This window comes from Gossypium hirsutum, chromosome D10 (genome assembly GCF_007990345.1).
Source record: "Gossypium hirsutum isolate 1008001.06 chromosome D10, Gossypium_hirsutum_v2.1, whole genome shotgun sequence".
NCBI classification, from domain to species: domain Eukaryota; kingdom Viridiplantae; phylum Streptophyta; class Magnoliopsida; order Malvales; family Malvaceae; genus Gossypium; species Gossypium hirsutum.
Window position 1 is genome coordinate 12499984 of NC_053446.1, and position 16499 is coordinate 12516482.

At 35.1% G+C, this 16499-nt stretch overlaps 1 protein-coding gene, 1 non-coding gene and 1 pseudogene across 2 annotated transcripts; 2 read left to right on the forward strand and 1 right to left on the reverse strand.

Moving 5' to 3' along the window:
* The first annotated feature begins 2214 nt into the window (after positions 1-2214).
* On the forward strand, positions 2215-2320 carry LOC121222855 (small nucleolar RNA R71). The gene has a single exon (XR_005920225.1). It is a non-coding gene; the product is annotated as a small nucleolar RNA R71 (small nucleolar RNA).
* A 2439-nt stretch (positions 2321-4759) lies between these two features.
* Positions 4760-9666, forward strand: LOC107914294 (U1 small nuclear ribonucleoprotein 70 kDa). The gene is made up of 10 exons (XM_016843164.2): positions 4760-4935; positions 5209-5323; positions 5400-5479; positions 6386-6461; positions 6575-6639; positions 6728-6790; positions 8032-8113; positions 8198-8348; positions 8574-8642; positions 8856-9666. The coding sequence occupies exons 1-10, from the start codon at positions 4828-4830 to the stop codon at positions 9448-9450; spliced, it is 1404 nt and encodes a 467-aa protein (XP_016698653.2). The 5' UTR covers positions 4760-4827; the 3' UTR covers positions 9451-9666.
* A 533-nt stretch (positions 9667-10199) lies between these two features.
* Positions 10200-15539, reverse strand: LOC107915328 (protein LIKE COV 3-like; annotated as a pseudogene).
* Positions 15540-16499: the final 960 nt, after the last annotated feature.

Consider the following 16499-nt stretch of genomic DNA (forward strand, 5'->3'; position numbering starts at 1 on the left):
TGCTTTCACATGTTCCTTCCCTTCTCTACGAGGATTATTTTTGGTGTTATTAAGAATACCTATGCCAATTTGTCTTTTTATATCACCCATCATGCTCATCAATTGGCTCATCTGATCTTCAAGCTTAGTCAATATTCTTGTTGAATTGGTGCACTCAGACTGCACCTGCTTCACGTTTGTTCTCATTGACTGCATCCCCCTCAATTCTATCCAGACGTTGACAACATATAATATGGCCATTTGGGTTGGCCCTTTCCTAAGGTTTCTGTTAATAAGGAGGTTGATAGTTACTATTTTTAACTTGGTTAGAGTTATTGCCTCCCCTTTGGTTTCCTCCTCATCTCAAATTCGAGTGATCTTTCTATCCGGAATTGTATGTATTCGAATAAAGATTTCCACCTCTATTTCCGATGTAATTCACATCCTTGATGGTATTATTAAGGTAGTGGAAGAGCATTTTGTCTCCTCCATAGACAACCAGTGCATTCTTATCAGCCTCTATTTGATTGATTTTATCCACTAATTGCTGATATCTATATCCTCCTAGACAGCTGACCGCCTCTAGACGTACTAACATCCAGAGTGTGAATATTACAGCAAAAGATATATATATAAATGAAACGGAGTCCGCAAGTGTACAAGTCAGGTTGTACTATAGTTACAATAGAATATGTGAGTACTCTGAAGATCGTACCCAAAGGAGGCCAGTACTAGATCAATTTTAACCTAAACACCAAAATATCTAATTAGTACTTGAAATAGGTTATATTACAAAAATATAAATAATAAGGATTTTTGAGGTTTTTATAATAATAGTAATAATCATAAGAAAAACAAATAATATTGGGAATTTGAAAAGTAAGATTGATCAAATCTGATTATGGGTGATTAGCTCATTTCGGTAATCTTGATCAACTATCACTTCGGGCTCCTCGTTAATCAACTAGTTGACACCTTAGCAGAACCTTCCAACGTCCACTAAAATAATGAGTTTGCAGAGACTACTTATCTTTCGACCTCACAGTCCAAACCGACTCGGGGTTAAGGTGTTCATGAATAGGCCATACCAATTTTGGGTTAATTCTCACCTTGATAACTTCCTAGGGTTGTCAAGCCTAGAGTTTAGGTTCTTCATTTCTCGAACAGCTAATCGGTTGAGTAACCTTGCAAAACAATCAATCCAGCATACCTCCACTCGTTAATCCCCCATAGAGGGATTAGTTCCTCATGGTTTTTGTAAACAATATAAAATCGATGTAAAATATAAACATAATAAACAAATTGAAAGTATAAAGTTTAGGAAAAAGTCTTATTTGTATGAAGAATAAGAGTGAATCTACAAAGTCTGATTGCATCCACAAACCAGATTTCCCGAGATAAAACAAAGAACAAACTAAAATAAATCTAAAACCTAAGAAAAGAGAAAAACTAAACTAGAATTAAAATGAGAGAATCTAAGCTCAGTAATTGGTGTCTATAACATGTGCCAAATGAGCCTATTTATAGACTTGAGGTGGTTTTCATCCTTAACCCTAGGTTATCTAACGTTCTTGAGCTTTAAGTTGGATTGTGCGGACCAAAACGCACATTGGCTCATATTAATTCCCATCCAGAGTTGATGTTGTGGCACATTAGGACCTCTGTCGCGACATAGAAGTCAATATACTTTTCTTTAGGATGTCTTTAAAGGTATGTCGTGACAACCTTAGACTGTTTCGCGACATCGAAGGCATTCTTGGAATTCCTCTATTCTACTCCTTATGTTGCGACATCAAATCCTCTGTATTGCGACATGGCGACCAATATCAGTTTAGCATGCCTTTTAATGGTCTGCTACACAATCACAAGCCTCATTTGGCCCCTAAGGTCAATAAAAGACTCAATTTGCACACTTTATTGAATTTAATTAAACTTACTAAAACATAATTAAAACCTAATGTTAATGTTAATTTTCAAGGTCCTAAAGTGCAAAAATTTGTTTAGTCTGCTACATCGAATTACAACAGATCAACAACCTTTACCGTAAATGGTCTTTGGCCATATGTATATCATTCAGTTGACCACAGACAGGAATTTATTATCATACTTTCTATTAATTTGTACGCATCCTCGTATATTCTATTCATTAGGGCACCTTCTATTACTCCATCTAATCTTGACCTTGAATGCACATCCAACCCATTGTAGAAAATTTGTAGTTGTAACCACTCAGGCAATCCGTGGTGTGGGCATTTCAAAATCAACTTTTTAACATGCTCACATGTTTCATGAAAACTTTCCCCCGCAAACTGTTTGAACATAGAAATTTCCCTTTTTAGCTAGACTGTCTTGCTAATAGGGAAGAACTTTTGTAGGAATTTCCTTACATGTTCGTCCCATATCGTGATTGATCCTAGTGTCTACGAATCTAGCTAAGAAAATGTGTTATCGGTCAATAAAAAGGGAAACAACCGAAGAAGAATAACATCATCAGTGACCCCATTATATCTGAATGTATCATAAAGCTAGGGGAACCGTTTTAGATGCTGACTCGAATCTTCTATCATTGTTCCTCGAAACTGCAAATTATTCTGGATCATAACTGGCTTAATCTTGAAATTATTGGTCGTGATAGCTGACCTTGTTATACTCTTTTGAACCATATCCAAATTCGGTAGCACATATTCCCTTAGAGTCCTCTTGTTATGCGTCATGTTTATATTTGAAGGTAGTTGTGGTGGTGGTGGTGGATCTTCTAGATTGTTATTGTTAACCTTGTCGAATAGTGAATTCCTACGTGGTGGTAAATTACCTTCAGCAGGTAGTGGATTTTGTATTGGCTGTTATTGTTGTTGTCGACGATTCCTTCGGATTATTCTTTCTGGATATATGACTGGCTCTATAGGTGTTCCCCTACTACAGTCATACACTAAACCCAAAAAGACAATATTAGTAGAAAATAAGAAAATAAAATCATAGTTATAACCTAAAAATTTCTTAATTATTCTATTAATATGAAAAAATTAAAATCAATATAGTGACATTGCCTCCCTAGCAACGGCGCCAACAAATTGACCACCTCCGAACGTACCAACGTCCAAGCTTCTTGCACAAAAGATATAAAAGACGGTATCCACAAGTATACGAGTCAGGTTGTAATATAGTTATAACAGAACAGGTGAGTATTCTAAGGATTATACCCAATGGAGGCGAGCACTAAACTAATTCTAATCTAAACATAAATAGATCTAATTAGTACTTTAATTGGATTATATTACGATAAATAAAAAGAAGGTTTTGGTGATCTATACTAATAACAATAATAAAAGAAAGCAAATAAATAAATAAAACACAAGAGATCAAAGAGCAAAATATATCAAATATGGTTATGGGTTATTAGCTCGTTTCTGTAATTATAACCAACTATCGCTTTCGAGTTTTCTTGTTCAATCAATTAGTCAATACCCCAGCAGGATCTTCCGATCTTCTACTGACATATTGAGTTGGCAAGAACTACTTATCTCTTGACCTCAAAGTCCAAACCGGTTCAAGGTTAAAGTGTTCATGGTAAGCTATACCAAATTTTAGTTAATTCCTACCTTAATGACTTCCTATGGTTGCCAAGCCTAGGGTTTAGTTTCTTCCTCTCCTGAACAGTTGATCCACTTAGAAACCCCTAAAAACAGTTAATTAATCATACCTCCACTCGCTAATTCCCACAGGAGGATTAGCTCCTCATGGATCTAATAAACAATATAAACTTGATAGAATGAATAAACATAAAGAACAATTCAAGCGAAAACTAGTTTAATCTGCCGCACCGAATTACAACAGATCAGTAGTCTCTCGAATCGTACCGGCTCGCAAACCAAGGTGTGACAAAATTACTCACTGAGATAGGTTCCATAAGCGTAAAGAAATCGAATTACATAAATATATCATTTGTGTTATTTGCTTTTTTGTTTGCACAATTTTCGCAGCGCCGAACTGTAATAATCATTATAGTCTAGTACTTCCGCTGCAGTTTTCATCTTAAGCAAACAAACAACTTAAGGTAGCAACAAAAATCATTTCTTTAAATATGTAAAATTGAATCAAAATTAAAGCTTTATATATACATAAATTCAAGTTTCATGTGTATAATTGCACCAAATCGAAATTCATGTATCAAATTACAAATTAGACCAAAGTTCATATATACATATTTAATATTTATCCCTTGTATTAAGCATGATAAAGTAAGTCTTTATGTAGAACAAAAAAAATAGAGTAGGTCATATAGAATTTTAGGTAAAAATATGCTTTAAGTTCCTACACTCTTCATAATTTGTAATCCAATTCCCTAGTTTTATTTACAAGAATTTATATTTATACTTTTCAAATTTCAAAATTCAAGTTTAATTATTAGCGTTGTTAATAGTTTTTTTAATTAAATTCGTTAGTGTGACATTTTGAAACTAAAAAAATTACTTATTTAGTAGTTATGTAATAAAAAATACATTTTATGATGATGAATAATTTTAATTGTATTAATAATTTTAATTTTAAAAAATAAAAGTATTAAAATCCTTGCAATTCAGAAATAAGGAAACTAAATAGTAACAAGAATTCAACTATTAGATAATTAATCTAAGTATCTAAAACTAATATAAATAACTTAATTTAAAATTTAAAAAAGTTACCACCTTACCGTCATTAAGCTGACCCGACCCGACCCGACCCGACCCGACCCTATGTAAGAGCTATTTAATAGATGTTTCTTTACCATTTTCTTTCATAATTAATCCCTCGATTTGTTTGGGAAAAGAAAAAAGACCCTAGCTAAGCCTCCTGTGATCCTTCTTCAACATGGGAGATTACAACGATGCCTTCATGCGCAACCAAAACGCCGCCGCCGCCGTTCAGGCTCGCGTTAAACCCCCTCAGAATCGCGCCAATATTCAGCAGCTCAAGCTGGTTCGTTGTTTTAGGGTTCTTTTTTGGTTTGAAGAGTGTGATAAGATTACTTTTAATGTCGACTCGTTAGATTAAGATTATTGTATATTCTTATTTTCTGTTCACTACTTTCTATTTTCAAAGCTTTTGGTGAATTTAGTTTTCTTTTTTTGTTCTTCTAAATGAAGATTTGCTGGGATTTTTGGAAAATTAGATGCGACTAAAAAAATATATGGTGATTTTGATTTGTTTTTGGGTAAAAGATGGTAAAATACAAATTTGTTTACTTTGCAGATTGGCCAAAGCCATCCTACTGGTTTAACAGCTAACCTTTTGAAGCTCTTTGAACCACGACCTCCGTTGGAGTTTAAACCGCCTCCTGAGAAGAGAAAATGTCCTCCGTATACAGGTCTTTTTCGTGCATTTGGAGTTTTAATTTAAATTTGACATTTACTGACTTGTTTTGCTTCGTTTGTCTTTGTTAGGAATGGCACAATTTGTGAGTCACTTTGCTGAGCCAGGAGATCCTGAGTATTCCCCGCCTGTTCAGGAAGCAGAAACACCTGTAGGATACTTGTTCTTAAGGAGAAGTTGCTGTGTTTTTGTTTCTGTGAAATGCTTTGCATGATTAATTTGTTTTGATGGTGTTATGTTTTCTTTTGTGCTTTTATCAAATTTGGAATTATTTTTGTGTAGTATGATGTCATTGAGATTTGAGATGTTTATGGCACGGCCCCTATACTGAGATCACTCAGTTAATTTTCTCCTGTTTGCAACTAAACCGCCCATATGGTGAGAACACTGTAGTTATGTTTCTCATGTTTTTGTGTGTTCCATGCGTTGTTTAAACGATGACCTTAGTTGGGCTGTGCACTATTCAGTGAAAACGGAATTAGCTTACCTACACCTAAACCAATTTAGTTATTCAGTTGGTTATCAGTAATGATTTTAAGATGTTTTTGGTTATTGATTAATTCAATATGTCGTTGAACAATAACTGAATTACTCAAATTACCCAAAATATATGACATTATATTTTAATCTTTGTCAGATGTTCACTTATTTTTGGCATTTTAAGTTTTTTTTTTTTTGGATGATTATACTTATTTGAATTATGAAAAATTAGGATTTTAAGGTGCATTACTTAACTGGCCGAGTTATGAAATATTTTGGCTGGTCAAAGTCTATTTTCTTAATAATTTGGTTTGGTTAACTGAAATAAAAAAAAAATGTAAATTTAGTTGATCTAATTCGGTTATAGTTTACACAAATTAACCTAATGAACATCCCTAGACTTTGTACACTATAAGCTGGTAAAATTTTGGTGACTGTGTTGTGAAAAGAAAATGCGCACTATGTTATGGCTTTGGTGTTATATGTTAATTTGGCCACCTACTTTACTTTTACGGAAGGAAAAGGTTAACTTATATGTACCCTTTTGTTTTTTGATTTTTTTTTTTGGGGGATCTAGGCACAACGGAGAGCAAGAATTCATAAGTTGCGACTAGAGAAGGGCTTGGAGAAGGCTGCTGAGGAGCTGAAAAACTGTGAAGTCTCATTTCTTTATGTTGCTTATTAGTGACTGGCGAATTTGTTTAATGCATGTATTATGATTTGTATCTTGATTTTTGATCATTGTTTTTGTTTGTCTTTAATGCAGATGATCCAAATAATGACCCAAACGTTTCAGGTGATCCATACAAGACACTGTTTGTTGCTAGACTTGTAAGTGAATTTGCGTAATTTTGTATCTTATTTCATCTTTTAATTATTCCTGCTGAAGTTAGTTACTAGCTTGTATTATTTGTTGCAGAATTATGAGACATCCGAGAGTAGAATTAAAAGGGAGTTTGAGTCTTATGGACCGATTAAGCGGGTAGGTATTTTGAGCACCCTCATGCGGGTTTGGTAAGAGGTTATGCAGCTGTTTATCCTCTCTGTTTCCTTAACAAAATATTTAAGTTTGTTCGATCTAAATTTCTAGTTTTAAAGTTTGCCGTGTCCAGTATTTTCTAAACAAGCTAAATTCTTTTCGTGTAAAAACTGAGGCTTCTGACATATATACATATGTACTAAAGCTTACTAAAAAAAATTCTTAACATGTTTGTATAAACTTGGTAAGCTGTAATTCATCACTGTCACAAGATTCTATCTTTAGATGGTACTTCTAAATTGCAACGTATGGTGCTACATCTTGTTGGCATCTATGAGTATGCTGAGCTTTGGCCTTCCCTGTAGTATATCATATTTGAGTATATGTTCAAAAGTAAAACAGGTATCACTGGTAAGGGTGAATTTTTTTGTTTCACATGACCCCTTGATAAGTTACTTGAATATGGTAGGATGTAGAACTCGTCTCCAGAAATAGTTGATCTTTCCACTCTTTAGGTTTTGTTCTACCATTAAGAAGCATCCTATAAAAGGTATCCCTGGTAAGGGGCTCATTATGTTGTTTCTCATTCCCCAATATTTTTACAATCCTAGTCCAAAGATGTTACTTTATTCCTGCAAAGCAAAGCTGAAAAATTATGTTGAGCGGAGCAATTGTGCATTGTGCCTTTTCGCCTTCATTTTCGAGCATCAAAAGGTGGCTGACATCTGCTCTTTTTCGTGCTGTGGGTAAAACAAAATTGGGAGTATTAGCATCTCTTTCTTTTGTTATTTAAATTTTTAGCCCATCCTTTTCCTGCTAATAAAAGCTTTACTTTTGGCTTTTAAAGGCTATCAAAAACATATCAGCAGTTGAGAAGGTGTTCTGGTATTTTCTAGTCTATAACTATTTTCAATTTTTTAAAAAAAATATTTCCTGGTAAGGGGAGTTTAGTTTGTTCAACAATTGGTAAATATGCCATGATTCATCGGTTTATCCGCAACTCTAGCAATGGTGGTCAGCATCTCACAATGGCAGCTCTATGATTAAAAGGTGAGCACGGCTTATGAGGCATAATGCCTGCCTGCCGTGCCATTTAGGATTTACTATTTCTAACGTTTTTCTAGTGCTAGCTCTTAGCTGTGGAGATGAAGCATCATCAATTCTAAATATCTGATTCCCACGAGAATATTTTTCTTCTATACATTATTCCAATTGTTTGTTAAATATTTCTTTTGTTGTGCCAGGTTCGGTTGGTTACTGATAAATCCACAAATAAACCAAGAGGCTATGCTTTCATCGAGTACATGCATACTCGGGATATGAAAGGTTTGCTTCAATTGATTACCTTTTTTCTTTTGAGCTAGTAAACTTTTGAGAGCACTGTTAATTATGTTTTCTAACATCTCACAGCTGCTTATAAACAAGCTGATGGGAGGAAGATTGATGGTAGAAGGGTTCTTGTGGATGTTGAGCGCGGTAGGACAGTCCCTAATTGGCGCCCTCGTAGGCTAGGTGGTGGACTTGGAACTACCAGGATTGGTGGTGAAGATGTTACTCAAAGGTATTTTGGGAGGTGGCTATGCATCATTATATTGTGATGCTGTTGCATTAATCTTGGTACTTGCTTTAACACTGGCACCTTTAATTCACGTGCTTGTGGAGATTGATCTCCAATATGTTTGCTTGGCTGATGTTCATATATTTTTCCACTCAAGTTATGGTGTTTGATAACTTGAAGTCCACTATTACCTTTCTTGAAATCTAATGCCATCTTTTTGCTACTCAGGGAACAAATCCAGTCAGGACCGTCTCGTTCTGAGGAGCCACGGATTCGAGAGGATCGACATGGTGACCGGTAAGGTTTAGCTTTGTTGCTCTACCAATTTGTTTTCACATTATCTGGTAAATTCTTAAAAGGCTTGCTGGCTGAATGCTTATTTCAGCATAAATATGAAATTATTCATTCCACCTTTTGCTGTGAAATGTTTGAGAAGAACCATTTCCAGGCTTTTGCTATGGTGTCAATCATAATTAATTATAATTATCTAATTTACCTTGGAAATCATAGGGACAGGGAGAAGTCCCGTGAAAGAGGAAGGGAACGGGAGAGGGAGCGTGAAAAATCACGTGAGCGCTCCCATGACAGACCGAGAGATCGCGATAGGGAGGATAGACACCACAGAGATCGTGAAAGAACTAGAGACAGAGATAGGGACAGAGAGAGAGACCGCGGTGGTCGTGATCGTGACCGAGCACGTGAACGAGGCCGGGATCGTGGTCGTGATTATGAGCGCGATAGAGAAAGAGACCGTGAGAGGGAGAGGGACAGGGACAGGGATTATGATGCTGGTGACTATGAACGTGACCGTGGGCGTTCTAGGGATAGGGATAGGGAATCTGATTATGACCGTGTTGAGTCCAAACATGAGAGAGATCGGCACAGTGAGAGGGATTATGATCATGGTGAGCCAGATGAGGATCGTGGGTGGTATGAACAGCATGATCATGGGCATAGGCGGTCAGACCTAGATGACCAACACTATGAATACTATGATCATCATCGGGGTCGAGGAGAATATGATCTGGATGCTCACGGGGATCGTTATGATCAATATTCTGACCGTGATCGTTATGATGGAATGGAAGAAGATGATTACAGGTGATTATGGTCACAAGACAAATCAAGCTCGGCAAATCGAGCAGCTACTTTCTCTGCCAGTGCTCCTGGTTTAGTTTAGATCTCAAGGAAACTGTTTTCAATCTGCTTTCTATTTTGATGTGGCTGGCTACTTCTGAGTTCAGTAGTGTTTTCTTTGGAGTTGGAACGCTATATGCTTGTTTTATATTTTTTGAAAAAGTTTTCTTATGACTTTGCTTTAGTTTAAGCTCTATGCTACTGATCTATTGTCTGCTTCCGTTTGGTTTAAGGTGCTTGAATTTGGCAATTTATGTTTTAGTGTACTGTTGTCGGTTTGATCATAATACTCTTATGTGGTTAACTTATTGGGTCCTACATCAGGCTCTGGAAATTAGTATTCTGTTACTCTTATATTGTTTTTTTTGGGGGGGGGGAGGGGTGAGGAAGAAGCTCTCTATTTTACCTTATATTTGAAATCAAGTTTCGGATCAACATTTTTACACATTGATCTACAATTTAGTAAAAAGGTTAAAAGTAACTAAGATATTATTGGTAATGGTATCATAGGGTATTGTATTTTGTCACTAAAAAAATAATAAATTAATCTTTGTATATTAGATAAAATTTTATATATTTCTATAAACATTAATTTTTGTCTGTTAACATTACATGACATTGATATGTCATTATTTAATTATTTTGATATCTTAATTTTTTAAAGAATAAATTATTTTTTATATAATACATTTCTATTTTTAAATTTAAAAAAAAAAGTAAAATGCAGTTTGATTTTTATTACAATGACTTTTATGGTACATTTACCAGTTCATTTATTATTATAGCTTTTTCTTTACAATTGCCCAAGAAGTAAGAGCACTGGAGCACACAAAGCGACGAACAGATTCACTAGAAATATAGCCATTAGCTAGCCGCTGTAACTCGTGTTGTAGAATTTCCGAGTCCAGCAATCTCAATGGCTTCAATTGACGCATGCATCCAATGTGGTCAACATCCGAGGAACGGACATGCCACCAGAGATGACAACTTCTGCATCAAATAAATGAAAATCCAAACCAAGATATTACATTTCTCCCATAAAAAGCAATACAAAACCATGTGTTTTTTGTTGCATATGTTGGCCTGAAAATCGTACCAATTCCTTCTCGAACAGAGAGGTTAGGCCTTACAATATCATTGGAGCTTATGAGGAACATGTCTCCAATGTAAAGGTGGTTGGAGGGTACGTAGACACCGTTAAGTTCTTCTGAACCTGCTGAACTCCCATGAAGAATAACTGTTGAAGTGATGAAGCCAAATGCATATTCTCCAATTTCTTTGAATGCCTTCGATTTCTGATCTGGAATTCATATGTATATTTTCATACTGCTTTTAAACAATACTCACACTCCTCCTTTTAACACCCTTGTATATCTGGATATGAATATGGAGATGTAACCCTAAAAAAAAAATTAAAATAACCCATAATCTCGCATCAGACCAGGTAACATAGATTAAAGAGGTTCCTGAAACTAGAAAATGCTTGTGTTTTAGTTGCTCAATTACCCGGTGATATTGCTGTACTTATTTGTTTGGAAGCTGAGTAAATATAGCAAATGAGCGGCATTTTCTTGATTAACCATTCTCCCAAACTAAGAACAGATGCTCCCAACCATGAGGACATGAACACACCAACTATGAAGATGAATGTGATAGAGGTCACAAATCCAAGACCTGTGAAAGCATTGCTTAACGTTAGAGCTGGCAAAGAACCCCCCAAAATACCCAAACCAATACCAAGGAATGAAAAAGAGACAACAAACCAACCAAATATACTGATCCCAAGATGTTTATAGATTGGGGAGAAATATCCATCGACAAAGTGAATGAACCCAAGTTGTATAGAATGTAATTGCTATAGGGACTAAAAAATGACGCTGCAAAAACAATGTCAGCTACCTATCAAATACATTAGCAATAATGTTGGTTTAATAGGAAGACAAGATATATATATATATGGAGCTTACTCAAATCAAACATATTTATAGAATGTAATCGGTAATCGCATTAGACTTCAATTTCAATTTAAGTTGATCCGCTAACTCTGGTAATTTCCCATGACTAGCAGTTTTAGAACTGTGCCCTTTTATGTTATCCATGCGAGTTTCAGACATGGGTATGTATTTGGTGTAGTTGATATATTTTTTGAGGCTGTTTTCTTTAATTTAGAAGATCCCCCACTTAGAGTCCAAATTCAACACATACTAATTATTTGAGTTTAGTGGCATTACTTTAGGACTGGATTGAAATTACAGAATCTGTTATTCTGGTGTTGCCAAAAGCAGTAGAAACTGGCAAAAGTTACGGATTTACTCTAACCAAATTCAAAATCATGCTTTCCTTAGCTGAAAACTTGAACAACCAACACAAATTTGGTAAAGGAGTTGGCTAAATACGCAAAGTAATAGATGTTTTAAAACAAGAGAAGAACTAACCACCCAGTCAAAAACTTTTTGGAAGCCCAGCTACGGATGACTCTGTAGAATGCCTGCAAAGAAGAAAATAAACCAACTTCAAACATCTTAAACTTTACTGCAAATCTGAAAATTTTTCATCAAACTTGATCTAATTTGCATCTGTTACTGTCCATTTATCTTAATTAGTAGCAAAACCTAAGATAATTAGCAAAAATACCTTTATCGGCGAATCTCCTATAAGTTTCAATCGCGAATCATATCTTTGCTTCTGAACCAAGTAAAGAAGATTCTGAACCATAGAAAACTTATACTTCGATGAAATTCAAGGAGATCGAATTTGAGACAACTTTTTATTCTTCTACACTAACTGAACTTAACCGCTAGATATTGCTGCAATTCAATATACATCGAGAACTCTCTTGATTTAAAGCATTTAAGAAAGTATGTGTATCGAATAAGTAATTTAAAAAAGAAAAAGATGGAATACCTCTTTGCTAGAAGAATGAGGAATGGAAGGAAATGAAGAAGAAGATTCGGCACCATATTCACAGTTATTTACAACAGATACTGGAATCAAATTTAATTGCTACTCTTCTCTCGTCTCCATTTTTTTTGAGCTCCGTTAACGATTGGTTCAGGAGGTGCCAGCTCTTTTAAGCGAGGAACTCTTTTTCATTTTGAATTTAGGTGGGCCACTTAGAGGCCATTAACGTCATCTTTATGAGTAAGTCAATGTCGAAAGGAAACTGGTCCGCATCATGTTACACGTGTCTCTTTTTCATTAAATAAACACGAAAAATCACTACACACCATAATTGTGATTTTAATGAAATTAATTCAGAGATTCTATTTATAAATTTAAGATCATTGTAACTGTATTGATTGACTTGTTTACAATTTTGGTGACATTGTTGTGAAAGATTTTCTTCACAAGTAAACAAACTTTAACATGCTAAGTGTGATTATCTTTTCGCAAGTGTTTGCCATGCCTTTTATTTATATATGACTTTTTGGGAATAGTAGCAAATTAATTAAGGAAATTTTGTAGTTGATATTCAGTTGGTTTGAATTGTCCATGTCCTCCACGTTTAGTAGAACTAAGAGAGCACAATCCTTTCATTGTGAGTAACATTTGTGAGTGATTTTATGTAGTTTGGATGAAGCTTTTTTTCGGTTTACTTCATTATAGTTGTATAATAATTAGGCTACAATGGGAATGAGTGAGGTTAGGCCTAAATTATCTCTTGTTTTGTGGAAATTGGTTGTGTTATTCATTTTACTTTTTCAGTTTTAATTTGTTTCTTTAATTGCAACTCACGTTACAAGTTAACTAACAACTCAACGCTTTCAATTGATATCCTAGTTAAGCACTAAATTTACTTTATAAGGTCTTGTTGTTGGTTGCTGAATAATGGAAGGGAGTTCAATTTCTAGACCATCTATGCTTAATGATTGAACTATGTCTATTGGAAGGCACATATAAGAAGCTTTATAAAGTTTATTAAGGAGAAGGCTGGAAAGGTTGTTTTATCATGTTAAGAGCCACCTATTAAAGAAACTAATGGAGTTTGAACCATCAAACCTACTGCTTGATTAGCAAATAAAGACAAATCATTCAATTACAACTCAAAGGCCTTGAACATTATTTTCAATGTTGTAGATCCTTGCAATTTAGTTGCATCTTCAAGTATGTTTTTTTTCATGAGGCTTCGACAATTCTCAAAACAACAGATGAATGCACCATTTTCGTGAAATAGCCGAAGCTTTATATGTTAACCACCAAGTTTGAGAATTCTCAAAACCCCTAATACTTGTTCAACTATTGATAACAATATAAAGTCGCATAAACCCGTCTTTCTTTTTGACAAATAGCACTGAAGCTCCTTAAGGCGATATACTGGGACGCATAAAGCCTCAATCTAGAAGATCTTGCAATTGAACTTTAACTCTTTTAGCTACATTAGTATCATACGGTACGGAACAATAGACACTGAAGTTGTACCCCAGGTAAACTTCAATTGCAAACTCAACCTTAAGATCATGAGGTAATCCTGACAATTTTTCTGAAAACACATTCAGAAACTCACATATTGTTTGGATCTTATCCATTTTACTTTCATCCGAGTTCAAGTTAATAACATACGCCAAATATGCCTCATAGTCTTGATTTAAAAGCTTATTAGCTCGACTCAATGAAAGGATATGAGTAGAATCACTTGACCTTTTGCCTTTGACTTTAGTGGTATTGCCTTCATAATTTTGAACAGAGAACTTCTTTTTACAGCAGTCCAAGATCACATTATGTTTGGTCAACCATTCCATTTCCAGAATTACATCAAAAATGTCAAATAGCATGACCAACATATCAACTGAGAATGATTTATTATAGATTTCTAATGGACAACGTCTGCATACTTGGTTAACGAGCATAGACTATTCTAAAGGACTTGAAACAACTATTGCCACGCTTGACATTTTAGATTTTAATTTTCTCGATTTCAAGAAGCTAGAATTAACATATGAATGCGTAAAGCTAGGGTCAATTAAAGCATAAACGAGTATAGAACATAAAAGAAATATCCCTGCTACAACATTGGTAACATCACCCTTCTCTTTGGTTCGGACCACATAGGCTCGTATAGGAGCTCTGGCTTTAAATTGTTGTGTTGTTGAATCAGTTTCTTTTTCCTGGCTACCCCTTGCAACTAAGCCACCATGGGTAATTCCTTGACCTCTACGTGCAGGAATAGATCTCTAAGTAATTGTAGAAACATCATTAACATTTTTTTGGCACTCTCAAGCAAAATGCTCCAGGGATCCGTATTGAAAACATGTTCCCATATTTTTTTAGCATTTACTTCTGTGCCTCCTTTTGCAAAGCTCACAATTCGGGATGCTCACATCTTCCATCAAACCCCTAGTACTACCCACGGATACTGATGGTTGTCTAGCCCGGTCATTCTCTAATTTGATATTCTATGGAGTTGATCTCTAGGAACCTCAAGATCTTTAGCTTGCTTAGGTAGGGGTTGCAAACTAGTGGTCCAGACTCTTTTTCTAAATTCTCGGGAATGTTCAACTTTCTTATCCAAGCTTATGGCTTGTTCAATCATTTTTTCTCGTTCAGTTAAATAAGCAAATACTTTAAGCTTCTGCAAAAATAGCTGACCTCTGAGCTCGTCTCTCATTCCCCGAAGGAATCGCTTACAACTTTCCTCCTTGGTGGGCACTAACTCGAGGGTATACTTTCTGAGTTGTAAGAATTCTCACTCATAGTCGACTACCAGTATATCACCCTATTTCAGCATCATAAATTCTTTCTTTTTATTTTCTAGATACAATTCGTCGACATATTTTTTTGAAACTCGAACTAGAAGAACATCCAAGTAACTTGATCGGGTGATTGTTAACCACCATTAATATGCTTTTTCCTTTAGAAGAGATACCACACAAGTGACACACTCAAGCGATGAACATTCTAGCTGTTAGAGAACTCGCTTGGTTGATTCCAACCAAATTTTAACTCAAGAAAGTTCAACACCTTTCGGTCATTTGAATTCAGTTTCTCATACTTTTGCAACTCACTTATCGGGGCTCGCCAGGTTGCAGCTATCAGTGCACCTTGTGGAGTAGCTCCCATTACTCTTTAGAGTATATTTTTTATTCTGCGGAGTAAATCTTCGTCACCTCGACCCTCTCGATGAGGTCTATCAACTTTATTTCGTTAAGCACAGGCTTGATCAACACTGTGTGCCTCAATCTCACCTCGATTCTCACCCTCAACGAAGTGGTCATTGCTATTCATTTCTTCTTCAATATTTATCAATTCCTCAAAAATTTTTAACTATAAAATAGAAAAATTCATAATTAGCATCCAAATCTTGACTCTGACTCAACTTGACCTTGGCATCTACCTCTAGACTCAATTTTAAGCTCGATTAGCTCGAGTATCGACTAAACTTGTAACTCTAATACCACTAAATGTAATACCCTATACCCAACCCAATTGTCAAGTTTGAGCTATGGGATGCCACATTTGTTACCGAAGCAACTATGAACTAATCACAATTCAATTCAACAATTGATACATATGTATTGTCTACTAGACATATATTCCAAGGAATATTAATTGAATAATAAGATATTCATGTGTATGACAGGTACATAAACAACAACTTTTCATAAGTTGTCTCTTTGCTTTGAAAGGTTATATTAAGAACTCTTATTCTATTAGTTATCTTTATATCTCCACATCTAGTGGTGAGAAGAATTATTATTAGTGAGAAATCAAATATTTAAGTAATTAGTGTCATAATCCACAGAAAATATGTAATTTATACTTAATGTTTAGGTGTACGACAGGTAAACAACCAATGACCTTTGATACCTCATCGATAACTTAAGTTATCTTCACTCCTTAAAGGTTCTCTTGGTAATTATTGTTCTTCTCTTATTTATCTTTATTTTTTCACTTCTGGTGGTGAGAAGAATTAATATGACCATCCCTTTTACGATTATTATAAAGTCACTTACTACATCCACGTGAAAGATTATGTTTTTATATATTGTTATATTTGCTCCAGGGAAAGGAGCAGTTCTA